This window comes from Doryrhamphus excisus, chromosome 19, assembly GCF_030265055.1.
Source record: "Doryrhamphus excisus isolate RoL2022-K1 chromosome 19, RoL_Dexc_1.0, whole genome shotgun sequence".
Taxonomy (NCBI): Eukaryota; Metazoa; Chordata; class Actinopteri; order Syngnathiformes; family Syngnathidae; genus Doryrhamphus; species Doryrhamphus excisus.
Window position 1 is genome coordinate 10,677,638 of NC_080484.1, and position 17,336 is coordinate 10,694,973.

The 17,336-nt window shown below is 41.3% G+C and overlaps 2 protein-coding genes across 6 annotated transcripts in view; both read right to left on the bottom strand.

Moving 5' to 3' along the window:
* Nucleotides 1-5,224, bottom strand: part of adgb (androglobin) — a 34,536-nt gene extending 29,312 nt beyond the window's left edge. The window contains exons 1-6 of one of the 5 annotated variants that reach the window (XM_058057599.1): nt 5,015-5,165; nt 4,645-4,783; nt 3,079-3,214; nt 2,903-2,995; nt 786-857; nt 505-684 (exon numbers count right to left, since the gene is read on the bottom strand). In XM_058057599.1, the coding sequence (XP_057913582.1) occupies nt 505-684; nt 786-857; nt 2,903-2,995; nt 3,079-3,214; nt 4,645-4,709 (546 nt within the window). In that variant the 5' untranslated portion in view covers nt 4,710-4,783; nt 5,015-5,165. The other 4 variants (XM_058057600.1, XM_058057601.1, XM_058057598.1 and 1 more) reach the window with 4 other exon arrangements.
* Nucleotides 5,225-5,769: 545 nt separating this feature from the next.
* rab32a (RAB32a, member RAS oncogene family) lies at nt 5,770-16,553 on the bottom strand. The gene is made up of 3 exons (XM_058056786.1): nt 16,096-16,553; nt 7,974-8,251; nt 5,770-6,617 (listed from the first exon to the last, which is right to left on the bottom strand). Exons 1-3 carry the CDS (start codon nt 16,307-16,309, stop codon nt 6,468-6,470), a joined length of 642 nt encoding a protein of 213 aa, XP_057912769.1. The 5' UTR covers nt 16,310-16,553; the 3' UTR covers nt 5,770-6,467.
* Nucleotides 16,554-17,336: the final 783 nt, after the last annotated feature.

The following is a 17,336-nucleotide window of genomic DNA, read 5'->3' on the forward strand; positions in this document are numbered from 1 at the left end:
TTTATTTTTTTGTTGTTTTGCTGTTTTTTTTGTTAAATTCTTTCAAACCCCCTCATCAAGGGTACCTGTATTTGCACTTGACATCAAAGAGGCTTCTTCTTGTGACTCCAGTGGCCTGTTAGTCCACCTCCCATGATTTGAAGGGGTGTAGGATAAGGAAATAAAGGGGACAAAATAAGGACCATTAAAGAATAAGACTAAGAATAAGACACTTGAGGAAGCAAAAAGTGGCTGCAAACAATCAAGCGGAGGAAGAAGGGAGGGTTGGAGGTAATGGGAGCTTAACGCCATCACAGCAACCATCTGTTTGCGTGCAATGGTTGGCGCGGCGACCACAGACTCAAACCCAGTCATACTTATTTGTCCATGCAAATGAAAACACTGTTTACTAGTCCTGGCTGCTCAGTATAATATGGCTGAAGGAGGACACTGCAGTCGTCTTGCCTCAAGTGAGTCTTACAAAATTGAGATTGTGATGCAACGCCTTCAAACGGTGACACTCACCATCCAGAACAGTTTAACAAGGTATTTCCCGTAGCTATTGTAGAGCGGCATGTGACCTTTCCCCGGCTTGCAAAGCGAGTAGATGTGCTCCCACGGCTTCCAGCCAAATTGGTCCGTGGCTTCGGGGTGGTGGAAGACTTTCCAAACAATATAGATCTCGCTGATGATCCACCTCATCACCTTGACAGAGGAGGAGGGACAAAGAGGAGTAATTACGGTGCACCGATACACCATTCCATCAAAAAAATCCAATATAATCACGGGAAATTCTGTTAACTAACCTCGCTGCTGAGCAGATGATGGTTGGGGGACACCAGGTCAAAGGTGAGTGTATTCTCAACCACTGTGGGGACCTTCAAACAAAGCACACAACGTGCAAATGAGCCGAGTCCCTGCACTGTAACAAAAACAGGACAGTGCAGCAGGTAACCTTTTTAAAAGGCGACACGAATATATGTCCTACTTAACTCTCCCCCAGGGTCCTCAACTGGTCTAACCTCGCCGTGATGCTCCCCAGACTGCAATACGAGCAATGAACATTTGACTGGCGCGCTAATAGACTCTACCTTATGACTAATTAAATATTAATAATTGTGTCACTTGATGGCGACAAGGATCAGCCAAGGGGTCAAGGGGTGGCTGTGTTTTCAGTGGAGGAGACAACCTTAATGGGTCTCGCGTCGATAAAGAAATAAGAGAGATGGAAGACGGCGACTATGGCAGCCAAAGTGGAGATTGCATCTGCGCAGGCTGAAAGCCAGTGGCCTCCGCTCGCTGTTCGCGGGAATTTAATTAAACGACTATTGACATCAGGAGTGAAAAGGCAGATTGTGATCTAGCAATGATTTATTAAAAAAAAATACAAAAAAGCAGGAAGCTTCCAGGAATTTCTCAATCCTGTGTTGAGGGAAGTGCAACTGAGGCATGTTGCAATGATAACATCATATTACCAGCTTGTCTTCGCCACAATCCATATGATATAAAAGTATATCTCCAGGTTAAACCCGACAAGAGAAAAAATGTCTTAGACCTGGGACAATATCAAATTAATTAATCATTCACACAATAAATTCTAATTTCACTCACTAATTTTGCCGGCCTCGACATTGTTTTCCTAACTCATCGGTTTTCAGCACCTTGGCACGTTGGTTCCATAGAACAACAGCATGAACAGAGTGAGCCCTTATGTCGAGTCTTACAGGCTCTTTGGTAGATTAAGCAAATGAGATGCTGAGATAACATCTGCCACGACTTTCCGTGTTTGTTTTTCGTGTAAAATTAGGAGCTTGCGTTATTTTAATATTGTGCTCTTCTTTTTTTTTGAATGCTATGCTATGCTATGCTATGCCAAGCCTGACAAATAACTAAATCAATATAAACCAAACAGTCATCTGCAAAACGTCAATAGCTGTATTCCAAAGTGGGCCACACACCTAGGAGACCCGAGTTTAATGCCACCCTCCGCCATCTCTGTGTGGATTATGCATGTTCTCCCCGTGCATGCGTGGGTTTTCTCCAGGGTAGGTTAATTGGCGACTCCAAATTGTCCATAGGTATGAATGTGAGTGTGAATGGTTGTTTGTCTATATGTGCCCTGTGATTGGCTGGCGACCAGTCCAGGGTGTACCCCGCCTCTCGCCCAAAGACAGCTGGGATAGGCTCCAGCACCCCCACGAACCCTTGTGAGGATAAGCGGTAGAAAATGAATGAATGAATGTTTTCCAAAGTCAAAGCTCTTGTGTATGAATATCTTGTTTTACGAAAATGCAAAGATGATAAGCCTGCTTTCACGGATGACGAAGGAAATTAAAAAATATTCACATTTGAGGGGCTGAAATCAGCAGATGTTTACATCTTAATCCCACCACACTGGTTTAACTAACATGATCAGATTATGGTACATGATCTATTTTATTTGAGTATATATACAGATACAATTATTACTCAACTCCAGAGAGCACCAGGCATTGCATTTTCCTGATAACACTGACATTTTTACCCACAAATTAATAATACTGAATGAAACTCCCCAGTCAGCTTTACAGATGCCACATCAGCTCTGTGCGCTGTGGTAACATCGTCTAGAGTGACAAAATGCTGCAAAAGAATGCCACATTTAAATGGGTTTTCTCAATTGAGCCTTGTGGGCTAACTGTATAAATGAAACCATGGCAATTCCATTTATTTCCTTTCATTCGTTTACATCTTGTGACCATATGTATAAGTGTTTGAGCTTCACTCTACTAGGAAAAAGCAGTTTCACGCTGGGGAAGTCATCCTTTGACTCATTCATGGGACACTGGGAATGGTCTATGCTTGTGTTCGACTGCACCTAATCAATGAATACATCTTATGATGATCACATAGCAAAGCTGATAAGAAGTCATTGATAGGTTACCGTGTTGATTAGAAAATCTGTTGGTCGCCTCCAACAGTACACTTGCAGTGATTCAGGAAGGCGAATTTTTCCCTCGGGCTCTTCATAGTACACCTGGAGACGTACACAGAACACTCAAATTAGGACGTAGAGTACACTATGTACTTAGGTTGAAACAATCTTCTGCTTCAGATTACAGTGGGAGTCTTGTTTATTGTCTTTGGATCTTCTGGTTTCCCTGAGTCCCATTTCTCCCTGAAGATATCAGCGTCACTCCACTCGTGCCACACATCCTCCAGGCTCTCGGAGGGAGTCAGAACGACAGAACTTGCTCTAAAATTCGGAGAAGTAATATTCATACATTTTCCCACATTGTCCATATAAGTATCTCATAAAAATCCCCTTACGCATGGTATTATACCTTCTCAAAGGACAATATGAATGAACCACTGAAAATGACTCAACACATGATTGTCTATGTAGCTGTGAGTACTGCCATTTCCTTCAATCAGCCGCAGCCCGAGACCTTGACGCTTGCTACTTGTTGTATAGACAATAAAAGTAGTATGCAGTTTTGAGTATCATTTACGAGGAGTGTCACCAGACCAGATGATGCACAAGATGGAAAAATATGACTGTACAAACTATTTCGTCAAATCACATAACAGTACAGGTGTGTTTGGACATGTTTAGTGTAGCATTTCTTTCGCTAGCATAACTAATTATTTATTTAGTTAATTATAACTAATTATGATGTTTGCAGCATTTCTTGATATACTGGCTTTTCTACCACAATTAAGGGCAGCATTTCTTTTGCGATGTATTCAACGACACTCTCGGTGAACGCACAACATTTTCATCTACTTTGGTGGTGAAAGACGAGGAAAACAGACACACATGTGTTACCAAATCTGGACCAGTAGCAATGTTGGCTAGGCTAGGCTAGTGCAGACTGTGTCGTAGCCAAGAGATTCAATGTTAACGTAAAGTTTTTTTAAAGTATCAGACTCTATGGTGTCTGTGTGTACACTGCTTTACTTACAAGACATTCCTTCAAGTCGAGTATGCATTCAATTAGCACCGAATTGAGGGCACCGACAGCTTTCTTTTCGGTCCGGTTACTACTGTTTACAATACCCAATTTCAGTACGTATCCCTAGCTGTATATATATGTATATATATATATATATTGCTACACAAGCTGTACACTGACTACTCTTAAGCATACGTTTTATTTCTATGGTCCCTTGAGAAGATTCAGTCAGCTGGAATGCGAGGACAATTTTGAAGGATACAGTATGTTGCTATATAGACTCAACATCTTAGTATACTTGGCTGTTTTATTAATATTATCAGCGTCCTACAATACACACTGGGTTAGACATTTGCTATTGAAAACAGCTGAGGAAATCTTAAATGTGCACTTTTTAAATCTCCATTGGTTCACCATGGGAGACGTTTTTCACAATGCCAATATAAAGGTTTGTTTAAATATCATGAAAAAGCTATTTTAGCAGTTTAGCAGGCAATTACAGACTGCAGTTTAAAAGAGCACAAATGTTTTTCAAACTTTCATACCTAAAATACAGCCTTGAAATATTTCACTCAATATATATCCTGAATTGAGTGAGACGCACCTGCACTGTTCATCCATTTTGTTTCTCTCCAGTGGAGTTGACGTTCCTCAGCTGTTTTCTAATGGATAGCAGGCAGCTAGGGCTAACGCTAATGCTAATGCTAACTGGACATTAAGCCAAACTCACTCGGTCTGCTCTTCGGATATTTTGCTGGAAGTGTCTCCTTTTTTCTTCAACTTGTCTGTTGGCATCTTGTTTTATGAGTGCACAAAACCTTACACAGTGTCCATCTTCTCTCCTAATGTGCAACTTTATCACACGCTAGCTGTCAAAACAAAGGCCATACATACATAACATAATATCAGCGAATAGTCATAAAATTCACGACGATTGCAAACTTTAAGTGACAATTAATTGTACAAATAAATGTAACCAAATAGATTAGTGATGCTGTTTTTAATCTTACGTGCCATTAGCGTAATCATATTGCCGACAAGATCAATTGATTGACAAAGCTGTTTGGGCAACTGCTCATTAACCAGGAAGACACACTCACTTAACCTGCTGGTCGGATAACGACAACTTGCTGGAGGTTGACTGGTTAGTTTTTAAATGTGGTGCCGCTGACATGGTCTGTTTCAATTTTTAAATTCATTTAAAAAAATAATACATACAAAACTGTCAATAAATAAAAAATCAAAAAGAGTCAACAAGGCTGCCACATGTGTATCGGCTTCCAGCAGCACCCTTTCTTCCGGTTTGAATGTTTGCAATGTTGCCTTGGCAAAAAGGGCGGGGCCTTGCGTTGTTAGGTCACGTGCGGCCCAATGTGGAGCAAACAAACATTGGAAAAATAGAGCAAAATGTCGAATGTGAAAACAAAAATTTTAAATACTATTTGTAAATTTTATTTCAAATAAATTTGAGATACTAATAACTAATGACAGAAATCTGTCCTGAAATATATTTTATGTATATAAAAAGTACCCTATTCTTTTTTACAAAATATATATATTTAAAAATATATATTTTTTACAAAGTATAAAATAATATACAAGTATTTTTACCATATTATTAAATTTCCCTTGATGGAAAAAGTTTGGACACCCTTGGTATAGAACATCCATACGAGGCTCTGCCATATCTTAAACCTTTCATATCATCAAATGGTAATCATGAATAATGTTATGAAGTCATAGTTGAAGATGTTCACGCTAATCAATGATCCAACCGTTTCCTGTTTTCAAAGATCCTCTATTCTGTATAAGACAGGAGTCATAAATGACCAGACCAAAGCACGGTGAAGAAGATAAATACATTTAATCTGGACAGCATCTCTTGCTTCTCACCATATACCTAAAAAAAAACACATTTTTATCTGATTCTCAAACATAAAATCTGATGCATGAATAATAGCTACATTACAGAAATACTGTGTCTGGGGTTATTTTATCAACTGCAGAGAGCAGCAGGCACTCATATGAAGAAGGCCACTGTAGGAGGACGTGCTGTGCTATGTCAGAACTGCACTTCAATGCAAAAAAAAAAAAGAAGAAACCTTGTTAATACTTAACTGTGATGTCATATTCCACAGCTGTCCAATCCAAAAAAACAGGAGTGCGCTTTACTTTTTAAAGCCCAGCATAAAAACACAAACACTCAAAAGTGAAGTGTGTCGTCAATACAAGCTACTTTATCACAAATAAAAGAAAGACACAAACTGTTGAGCCCTGCGCCTTGTTGCCAGGTAAAGTCCAGGGCTGAAGAGCCAAGTTCAAGTACTTAAGGTTGGGTTCTCCGTTAGTGGTGGAATAAAAACATAGTGGCTCGGCAGCACGACTATTTTGGAAATCACATATTCTGCTCTAGTGAAGGCTAGAATTAAAAATAACAATAAAAAGGTCAAGCAAGCCTTGTTCCTCCTGTAGTTTCCCAATATCTCCACCCTGGCTGGCGCTGAAAGAGGCGTTGGACTTGTGTGTTGTCATGCTGGCTAAGAGGTGCGAGTGTTAGCAGCAGCCAGGTTTGCTATCAGCCACCACCGTCTCCTGGTCCAGTTTGATGCGGTCTCCGTTGCTCTCCTCGTAGGGCAAGCCCTTGTCGTTGGCCAAGATGTTCTCCACCAGGAATCGTGCCGCCTCATCCACGTTGATGTTGTCCTATGCGAAGAACAAAGAACTATTAACTATAATGACCGTAGAACACGCATTATATCGGTTTCAGTCTTTGCTACCCCCCCATTTTTACAATTGTTTTATATATTTTCTTCTGGAATTGCAACAAATCAAACCATTGGGGAGTTGCCTATAAGCAGTCACTTGTTGCTAGGCAGAGTTCATCATATGTACCCTAAAGACCAATGAAAACATTGGTATAAGGGAGTCCAGCCCACTGCAACAGTGTAGTGTAGTGGTTCACATAGCCAGCCTGGGTGCAGACCCTGGCCCCCCAACCCAGCGCTCTCAATCTTCTCCATCTGTGCTGCCAGGTTGCTAATGAGCATCTCATGTTGGCTATTTCTCATCTGTCAAGCCCCGCATGCTTGCATCTTTATATGAAGGGCTATGTTTGGACAACAGCTGGGAAACGAGCCTGAGGTCCACTGAGACAAAGTGAAAACAGACTTTTTTTTTTTTTGCTGTGTCCTTCACACTGCAGCCAGGAAGCTGCCATCATGTATCTTGGCCAGTTAATGAATATTAATGACCCCTCCCTCCGAGCAGCTCCCATCTTACGTCAATCAATGGCAGTTCCAGTAGGTCAAATATCATCATCAATGGAGTCATATGATCAAGTCTCTTTGCAGTGGGCAACCTCCTGACTCAAGCTCACTCGCATCTCCTTTCCTCATGACAGGAAGCACATGAATGCAAGAGAACGACGGCACGGCACGCCCACACCCTGTTCACATGACGCAGGGGGAAAAAGCGTGTTGGAGGACCTCACTAAGACTGTTAGCAAAGAATGGAAGAGGAAGAAGGGGAAGACATTCTTCACATTTTGTGTTTCTTTTGCATTTTTCCCCCAATTGAAGTCGCTTTTTTCACATTTTTTTCAATTATAGATGAGTCTTTTTGTTGCCATTTTCATTTGCTTTTTGTTTATTACTCATCAAGAGTCGATCATCAATACTATGTGCACCAAACATGAGACACCACGAGAAAAACACCAACACAATTATCTCCCAAATGACCTTTAACCCTATTAGGCGTGGGCTGCAGCATCAGTCACTGTCATGTGATATCATATCACAGCAGACATGCTCCCATGCAGTCTTTTAGCAATCAAGCTGTAAAAAGGTGACGTTTGGGAGTGTTTAACAGAGCGACATGTCACTGTTTCACAACCCTTAAATTTAGTCACCAGGAAAGGAGAAGCTCCCCCCCCCCTTCCCCCCTGCAGGAGGACCTGTGTCTCCCAAGAGGGGAAGTGGAGACGTCACGCTCTCTCTAACAGCCAGCACTTATCAGGAAGTCACATTCTACCTTCATGTCTTCGGTGCGTCAATGTCTCACCTTGGCCGAGGTTTCAAACCATCCCAGGAAGCCGGTCTCTTTGCAGAAATTGTCCATTAGGGACGTGTTGTTGGAGCCTTCCTTCTTCTGGTCGCACTTGTTGGCCAGCAACACGGATGGGATGGGGCTGCCGTTGGCCAGCTTCACCTTGCTGTCCAGGTCGTGCTTCCACTTGGACACGGCCTCGAACGTGGAGCCCCTCGTCACGTCAAACACCACCAACGCCCCCACGGCCTCCTTGTAGTAGACCCTCGTCATGTTCCCGAAGCGCTCCTGACCTGGAGGAACACAGAGAAGCACATTTACATCTCAACTAAGAGGCTTTCGACCATTTTCCCCCTCCTCATTCCCCAAAAAATGATGGTTGTCATGTGACCCACTTTCCCCTAATGTGCCAAAGGACTAATCCAGCCAGAGAATGGCAGAAGTAATCCACCATCATAAGCAGCCTTTTTTTCTATAGGCTGCCGCTGAGAACATCTGAGGTGAGACATCACAATGGAATTAGCACAAGCATACCAGGTCACGTTAACTCCAGAAACCTTGCAGCAAATTCCCTACATGAACATTTCATCCCGCTTTCCTTCATGGGAAATGACCTGCTAACACTTCTCAAATAGGCAGGGAGGGCATTCAATGTCACTGCAGACCGGCCAACACAGAATAAATAAATCGTACATTCCCATCATTATCATCCTCCGCAAACCAGGAAATAGCATGCTAACATGCAAAGCATTTTTTTCACTTTTGTTTGAGGAATTTATCTTATTTTCTTGCTGATTGAGTCCGTCAAATTGTAAAAATTAAAAAAAAAAACGCTACGTCTTACACCAATCTCCGTAAACCAGAAAGTAGCATGCTAACATACAAACTAAAAATGCACTTAAATAGACAAAATTTTAATTTTCTTTTTCTTTTTAAGGAGCTTGCTAGCTAGCAAATGTACATACATACAAGCACACATATTTTTTCTTTACTTTATTAGAGTAATGTCTTCCTGTTTCCGTCACTATATGTCATCCTCTGCAAACCAGGAAAAAGCATGCTATGCTAACATGCTAAGCTATAACACGCTGAAATGTCTTCACTTTTTTAATGGAATTTATTTAAAAAAATAATTTATGTTATTGTTGCTGATTGAGTTGAACCAGAATATAGCATGCTAACATATGAACTAACAAATGCACATAAATTGTCAACACTTTACTTTCGTCAAATTTTCTTATTAAATGTGTTCTGTCAGTTCTTATTGTCTTAATTGGGTAGGCGCTAGCTAGCCAACAAACACACAGACACACATTATTATTATTTTTTTTTACTTTACTAGAGTAATTCCTTGCCGTTTCAGCCACGATAAGCCTATTCCCCAAACCCAAAAATAAAGAATTGTATGATTCCATCATTTTACATCATCATCTGAAAGCTAGAAAATAGCATGCTAACATGCTAAGCTATGAGACTATGCAATTTTTCACTTTTGTTTGATGAATTTATTAAAAAAAACATTTTGTTGGGATGTTGCTTGTTTACTAACAAATGTACGGACAAGTACGTATGATTTCTTCTTCATTAAAAGGCATTTCTCGCCATTTTAGTCACAATAAAATACCATCCAGACTGAAAACAAACCAGCCTTGAGGAGATATATTCAGCCCATACAGAAATAGACACCAACATCCAGAATAACAAATCAAACAAACGCAGAGGAAGTGAAACGACTACGTAACCAAGCGTGCGACTTTCACTTTGGCGCAGGTACTTACCAAGCACGTAAGCGGGCGAGTGAGCTAGCGGCGCAGTGACGCAGAGTTGGTGTTCCAGTGAACAGTCCACTGTGGGGCCTACAGGCCTGATGATAATTGCTCATAATTGGGAGTCTAATTTTAGCCAACATAACCTCAGGTGAATCCACCAGAGACACGACACAGTGGAATAAAGAGATAGGATGGTTTCATTTCCAGTCCTTGTGCATACGTCTGTACTGTATAGCCGATAAATGGACATTTGAGTCGAACGGAATTGAACGATTTTGAGTGAAAAAACAAATATTTCACTGCTATAGCTAACTTGGATAACTATTTTGTTTAGTCATCTACAACATAGTCCATACACTAATCCCTTGTTTATCACAGAATTCACCATGCCGCCCTGAGACAACACATTGTGTTGGCATATTGAAGGCCCTTCTGCCTCACACAGCAAAGAAAGGACAAGAAGAGATGACAGAACTAAAAGTAAGAAAATGAGGTAAGAAAGGTTTAATGGAATAAAAATGCCATTCGGCCACTTGAATGAATGACCGACGTTGAACACTTTAGATTTTGTGGCACGCAAACTGGTTAACACTAGATCAATACTGAGCCACTTGATCAATAATCAGCCAGCCGCCGTCCTCCAGGGAAGGAATCGTATTGACTGATGCTACGGAGTGCTAGCTGGCAGTAGGAGCATAATAATGTCAGATACAGTAGCAATACGCCAAAGAACAGGCTAACTTTTACTCACAACCAAACCTGTGATGCGTGATCTCTCACGTAAGCCTGCTGATTACCATTTAGATGGTGACCACGAACAAATCCTCTGCGGCTTGCGGATTAGTGTTTAATTTCGATGAGAAAATTATGTTGTGACTTCCTGTTATCTCGGAGCTGATTGGTTCTTTTGTCAAAGGTTTATGGCAAATGAAGCAGAGTTTGATACCTGTGCTTTAATCCCTGATTGTTAAGAAGCTAGCTAGCTAGCTTTTTCACTTCATGTCTAGATGACATGCATTTTATTCTTATTTTATTATTATTTTTTATTATTCTTATTTATTTATTTATTCTTTATTTTATTTATCATTCTCTATGATGGCTAACATTTAGTTTGGGTCATTTGAGTAGCTACTGCGAACTGTGAACCAGGAAGTAGCCTGCTAGCTAACACAAATATGATTCAGTTAACAGTAAAGCCTTGGCAGAGGTCTGCGCTCAATTTAAACATCAACACAGTTGCCGTGTTGTTGGTGGCCCCGAATGAGGACAAATAAAGTTATGTCAGCTAAAAGCACTAATGAGCGTCATATGCCGGCTAACGCAATAAAGCAGGAATGGATTCAAGCGCCATTAGCGACAACGGCGTCCGTGTGTTGCAGAGCTGGACACAAATAACGCTACAAAACACACGTTGTAAAAACACTACAGTAATGTGTTCGTGTGGGGGTGAGATTATCCATACTGCTGCCAACAAGTCTACTTCCCTCTACGCTAGTCCATTTTGCAATTCTATGTTGCCATGGAAACTGTACAAGCCAGACACGGCAGTATAGCAACAGCGGCGCTCTGTCTGTTGTTGGGCGCCTGCGAGGGCTCCGATGCTAAAATAAATAATAATAAAGTCACGGCGATACTTCTCAACACATGACCGACCACGTGAGTTTACTGCAGATTAGCTCTTATTCCACGCTTAGCATGAGTGGAGCCACCCCAGGTGGAAACGATGGCTTTCACTGCCTGGATTTAAAGCAAAAGTACGGCAGCATTTCATAAAAACTATTTTAGATGATCTTATGAATACCATCTTTACATGACAGATCTCTACATGACAGGAGTGGTGCTGTTCTTCTGCAAAAACACTTCTCAAAGATCCTTCATGTGAGCATAAATCTGATGCTTTTAAGCACCAGCTGCAAAAACATCTGTCAAAGATCCTCGACAAGACGCGAGCCGTCTGCTGTTTTTAAGAATCAACTTCAAAAACACTTGTCAAAGATTCTCTGTGTAACAGGAGTACTCTATTGTAAAAGTGGCTGAGTTTCAAGACCAGCTGCAAAACACAAGCCAAAGATTCTCTATAAGACAAGAGCTTTCTGCTGTTTTTAAGAACCGGTTGCACTGATGCCAGTCAAAGATTGTCTATATAACATCAGTCTATTGTTCTTGGGAATCTACTAAAGATACTTTATGTGACAGGAGCGCTCTGCTGTTTTGGAGAACCGGCTGCAAAAGTGTTCTGCTGTTTTTAATAACCTAATAATTTTAATAACCTTTAATAATTAATAACCACTAGTCCGCCATGACTAGTGGTTAGCGCGCAGACCTCACAGCTAGTAGACCAGGGTTCAATTCCACCCTCGGCCATCTCTGTGTAGAGTTTGCATGTTCTCCCCGTGCATGCGTGGGTTTTCTCCGGGTACTCCGGTTTCCTCCCACATTCCAAAAACATGCTAGGTTACTTGGCGACTCCAAATTGTCCATAGGTATGAATGTGAGTGTGAATGGTTGTTTGTCTATATGTGCCCTGTGATTGGCTGCCGACCAGTCCAGGGTGTACACCGCCTCTCACCCGTAGACAGCTGGGATAGGCTCCAGCACCCCCTCGTGAGGAAAAGCGGTAGAAAATGAATGAATGAATGATGCTCATCAAATATTCTACTGCAAAAACACTAGTCAAAGATCCTCTATATGACAGGCGCTAAGGACCTCTCTACTAGACAAGCTTGTTCTGTTGTTTTTTAGGAAGCCATAATGCTTGTCAAAGATCCTTTGTGCCGTTTTTAAGTACCTACTACAAAAAGACTTTTCAAAGATCCTATATATGACAGAAGTATTGTGTTAATGTTCTCCTGCATAAACGCCAGTCTAAGATGCTGTATATGGAATCTTCTGCTACAATGTCAGTCGTGGGGTGGTCTGATGTCCCCCATGTGCTGTATTTGGCCCTGCGGCCAGCAGTTGAAAGCAACATGGAGTAATGAGGTGGATGAGTGTAGACGCTGCAGCTCATTATTGGCGCCTGAGGACAGCGAGCGTAAAGTACGCTAAGTAAGAGTGCAAAGTGGAGGTAAGCTAGCCAGTCATGAAGCATCAGGCTATTTGAAGGTGTAGAGAAAGAAAGGAGACGGTATTATCATCACTTGTCTTCCACCAGCGTTAATCGTCTTTCCATTTGGGGTGGAATGATAGTAATCGGCCTCGAGCATCCAAATCTCACGCCTCCTTTTTCCCGCACACACAAGCGCTACGCTCGCTTGGATTAGCTCCAGTCCACAGACAGCATCCTTATTAACGTGATTGAAAGGAAAGGCTGCTTTTCTTACACTATTTTACACTTGCGGAAAAGGCTGTAAAAGTACACAAATACGAGAAAGTATTGTTAACACTGAGCTATTCTAAGCAATAACAGTAGCACCAGGACAAAACTACAGGAGAGTAAAAATGTGTAGAATATTCAAACATACTTGAGCCCCCCCTCCTTTGTACCTTCTGTTTAACCTGCCCTGCAGCAAGTAGCATGAGTTGCCATGGCGATACGCAACGATGTGATTGGAACTAAGATTGTGACTTTAGCAAACAACACACAACAAATATCTCCCTGCATCACTTGCAAAATCAATATCACACTTTTTATTTGCTAAATTATTCAATGAATCCTCATGGTCAACACATGACATTAAGTCGTTAATATAACACCCCCCAAGTCGAGAGTGGAGTTTGATTCCAGTGCACAAGAGATAAAAAACAGTGTATCTTGTTGACAAATCCAGAACAAAACGGTGTTCAAATGCGGCGTATGTTAAGTGTATTCACATGCATGCACACAAGTAGCTCTTTATCATGTTTTACAACATGTTTTACCCCCGAAAAAATTGTAAAATATATGAACATATTTTGTGAAATATTATAGGAATATAATGATCATAAGAAATATGTTGAAAAAATGTACAAAAGCATTAATTTTGAATTTCTCTGTAGGCAGATCATTGTGACATGGCGATCCCACGCTACCTTTGTACACTACTACATAGTCAGCTGACCTTGGAAGCTTTACACTCCAAAAACTACTCCCATAGTGTCACCTTCAAGTGTTTACAGTGTGTGTGTGTATGACAAACAATAGCTGTTTGAGCAGGATAACTTTCTATTTACACATCTGTCTCACAACTACTACAGCCTTGCTTACTCAAGCTGTTGGAATGTACGCGCTGGAAAGTGTGCCAAAGAATCGCTAAATATGTTCAATAACACGGCAAGTAGTCAGTTGTGTCGTTTTATATGAAGGTTGGTTAGTCATGTGGTGTAATGTAAGTCATTGTTGTGGAGTAGTTAGCCATGGACTTCAATATTGATGTCAAAGAGCAGTTAGTCATGTAGATATTATGCCCGTTGAATACGTGTTTGTTATGCTAAGAGTCCATTGGGCCAGTTGGTGCCAGTTCGCGCCAATGCAATTTGCTGTGGCGCCTAGTGTCACCATTAAGGTGCCTAGTGGCGTGCAGTGGCACAAACTGCCTTGCAACTGGCTTGTGGTGTCTCGTAACGGGCCAAAAATGGAGTTTGGCGGCAAGAAAATTTTAAAATGTTTAAAATCTTTGTCGCGCCACTTGCATCAAGCAATCGAGTTCACCAAGTGGAACCAAATGGCGCAAACAATCCGCCTATTGGAATCCACTGGAATGTAATGGCGTCCGCCAAGTTGCACCAATGATGCTAGAAGTCCACTGGGATGGCGCCAGTTGGTGCCAGTTCGCGCCAAAGATTATGCTATTGGCGTGTAGTGGCTCACGCCATAGCGAGCCAGTACGGGCCAATCACATAATCTTTGGCACCAACTGGCACCGGCCCAGTGGATTCTTAGCATCAGTTGTGTTGTTTTTACGTGAGGCTCATTTGCTTTACAACTTCAGTCCTAAAGTTTAAGCGGAACTACACTTTTTTTGGAATTTTACCAATGATTCCCAATCCTTATGTGAAACATGAACACATATTTTGTTCCCTTTTCTGCGCATTATAACACAAGAAAACTAGTTAATTTGAGCTAGCTAACAATGCACATCATTGGAACACACCTATTTCGACTATGAAGCAAACCTGTGCAATATGGACCAAAACCCATACCCCGATACATTTAGGTAGAATATCGATATACGGTATATATCCCGATATTTTTTCCAGAGTTTAGACCAAAATGTCAAAGCCAAATATGTGTGTAAAGTTTTATTAAAATGTAAACAATCTTATAGAAAAATAACCACTGAAATAAAATAGTATATTCTCTTTGTAAATAAATATAGAAAGTTAAATATAATGTTCAAATAGCACTCACAGTAGTCTCTGCAGACAGGCTACCACCGTTAGCAGACATTAGCTAATCGTTCGCCGTAGCGAAGGGATGCTCAAAGCTAACAGCTGCTCCCTAGTGTAAACAATGGAGCAAGCGGCAAGCTATAAACGTAACAAGATGAACATCCATAGCTGTACACTTTCACTTTCTTATGGGGTTGTACGACAAAGAAACCCAAATAAGCACTAAGTGAGTAATAAATAAAGCATTATTAAACACTAAAAACGCCAGAAAAGATACAGAGCTACCGTAACTAGCTTGCACTCGGGCGCCGCCATCTTGAAACATGACACCGCTGTATTGATATGAACAATATGCTTGTTTTTTGATATTGTGAGACTAGCGGTTAGCATGTTAGTCCACCAGATAAATAGTTTTTCATGTTAGCTGCTACAATAATAATTTATATAATATGGAACACTGTTGGCATTTAAAAAAATATTGTGAGGGCCTTAGCTTCAAAATAGGTATTTCCCATGATGTCTATTGTTAGCTAACTCATATTAACTTGCTTTCTGCTGCGAGAATGCATAGAAAAGGTAAACAAATATGTGTTCATGTTTCACATAAGGATTATAAATGATGGGTAAAATTTTTAAAAAGTTTTTCTCGTGGTTTGCTTCTTTTTACGCTTAGGAACATTACAAAAATTCAACAAATGAGGCGTGTCTGTCACATGATCGAAATCAGTGTTTTGAGTTTTTTAAACAGTCACAATGTGAGTAAAACATTACTTACTCAATGTTTGGATAGTGAAAGTTTGACTCTGGAACAGACTATGTGTTATTCCCAATGGGAGAGCTGTGACAGTACACGAGAAAGTAGTACTTTGTAGTATGATGCAGGAGGGGTGATTTGGCTGCTTGAGTGGATAACAACAACGTGACCTACATTCCACTGACAATTATGATCTGTCCTGACCATAAAGTGGAAAACTAGACACCCAACATGGAGGACTAACAAGCATAAACACACAATTAAAGGCTTTTTAGACGTTTCTCCTGAAAGTGAGCGCTCTTACCCGCGATGTCCCACAGTTGCAAGCGAACCAGCGTTTTGCTGTCCCAGTTGATGACTTTGAGGGCGAAGTCGACGCCGATGGTGGCGCGGTAGTGTTGGGAGAAAAGCTGGTGCACGTAACGCTTGATGATGCTGGTCTTCCCCACGCCCAGTTCGCCGATCACCAGAACCTTGAACAAGTACTCCTTGCACTCCGATACCGAACCTCCGGCCATGATGACGACCTACAGACAACTTGTGTGTTGTGTGTTTGTGTTGTTTAGATTAGCTGACAAACTTGTATCATGAGGACAGAGGAGGCTTTCCTCCGGTCTGCGCGCGCACACAAACACGCGCGCACACACACACACATACACAGAAAGGACGAAAGAAAGAAGGAAGGGGGCTGTAACGGACCAAGCGAGAGACTTGGTCCACATGCAACACTCATTACGTTGCTTCCTCCTCCTCCTCCTCCCCCTCCTCTTCTTGCACGCACGGTCACAGGACCCGGAAATGTCAGAAAGAAGAACACCTCCACCCCACCACCACCTCCCTTTTCTCTCTGCTTACAGGACTTCTTTCATGTCATAAAGTTATTACACAACACAATATCTACTTTCAGACGAGTTAGTCATGTAGCTACGTGTGTAAGTTGAAGAATAGTTAGTTGGCCATACAGGTTGGAGTTTCATGTCAACTGGAGACGAGTTAGTTAGTCATGTAGTTTAACAACAAGGATAGAGAGGAGTTAGTTGGCCATGTAGTTTGGGGAAAAAAAGTTTGGAGACTAGTTAGTCAGGTAGTTTCATGACAAAGTTGGAGACGAGTTAGTTAGTCATGTAGTTTAACAACAAGGATGGAGAGTAGTTAGTTGGCCATGTAGTTTGGGAAAAAAAGGTTGGAGACTAGTCAGTCGGGTAGTTTCATGACAAAGTTGGAGATGAGTTAGTTTGTCATGTAGTTTAACAACAAGGATGGAGAATAGTTAGTTGGCCATGTAGTTTGGGAAAAAACATTGGCGACTAGTCAGTCGGGTAGTTTCATGACAAAGTTGGAGATGAGTTAGTTAGTCATGTAGTTTAACAACAAGGATGGAGAGTAGTTAGTTGGCCATGTAGTTTGGGAAAAAAGACTGGCGACTAGTCAGTCGGGTAGTTTCATGACCAAGTTAAAAACGAGTTAGTTTGCCATGTAGTTTAACAACAAGCATGGAGAGTGGTTAGTTGGCCATGTAGTTTGGGGAAAAAAAGGTTGGAGACT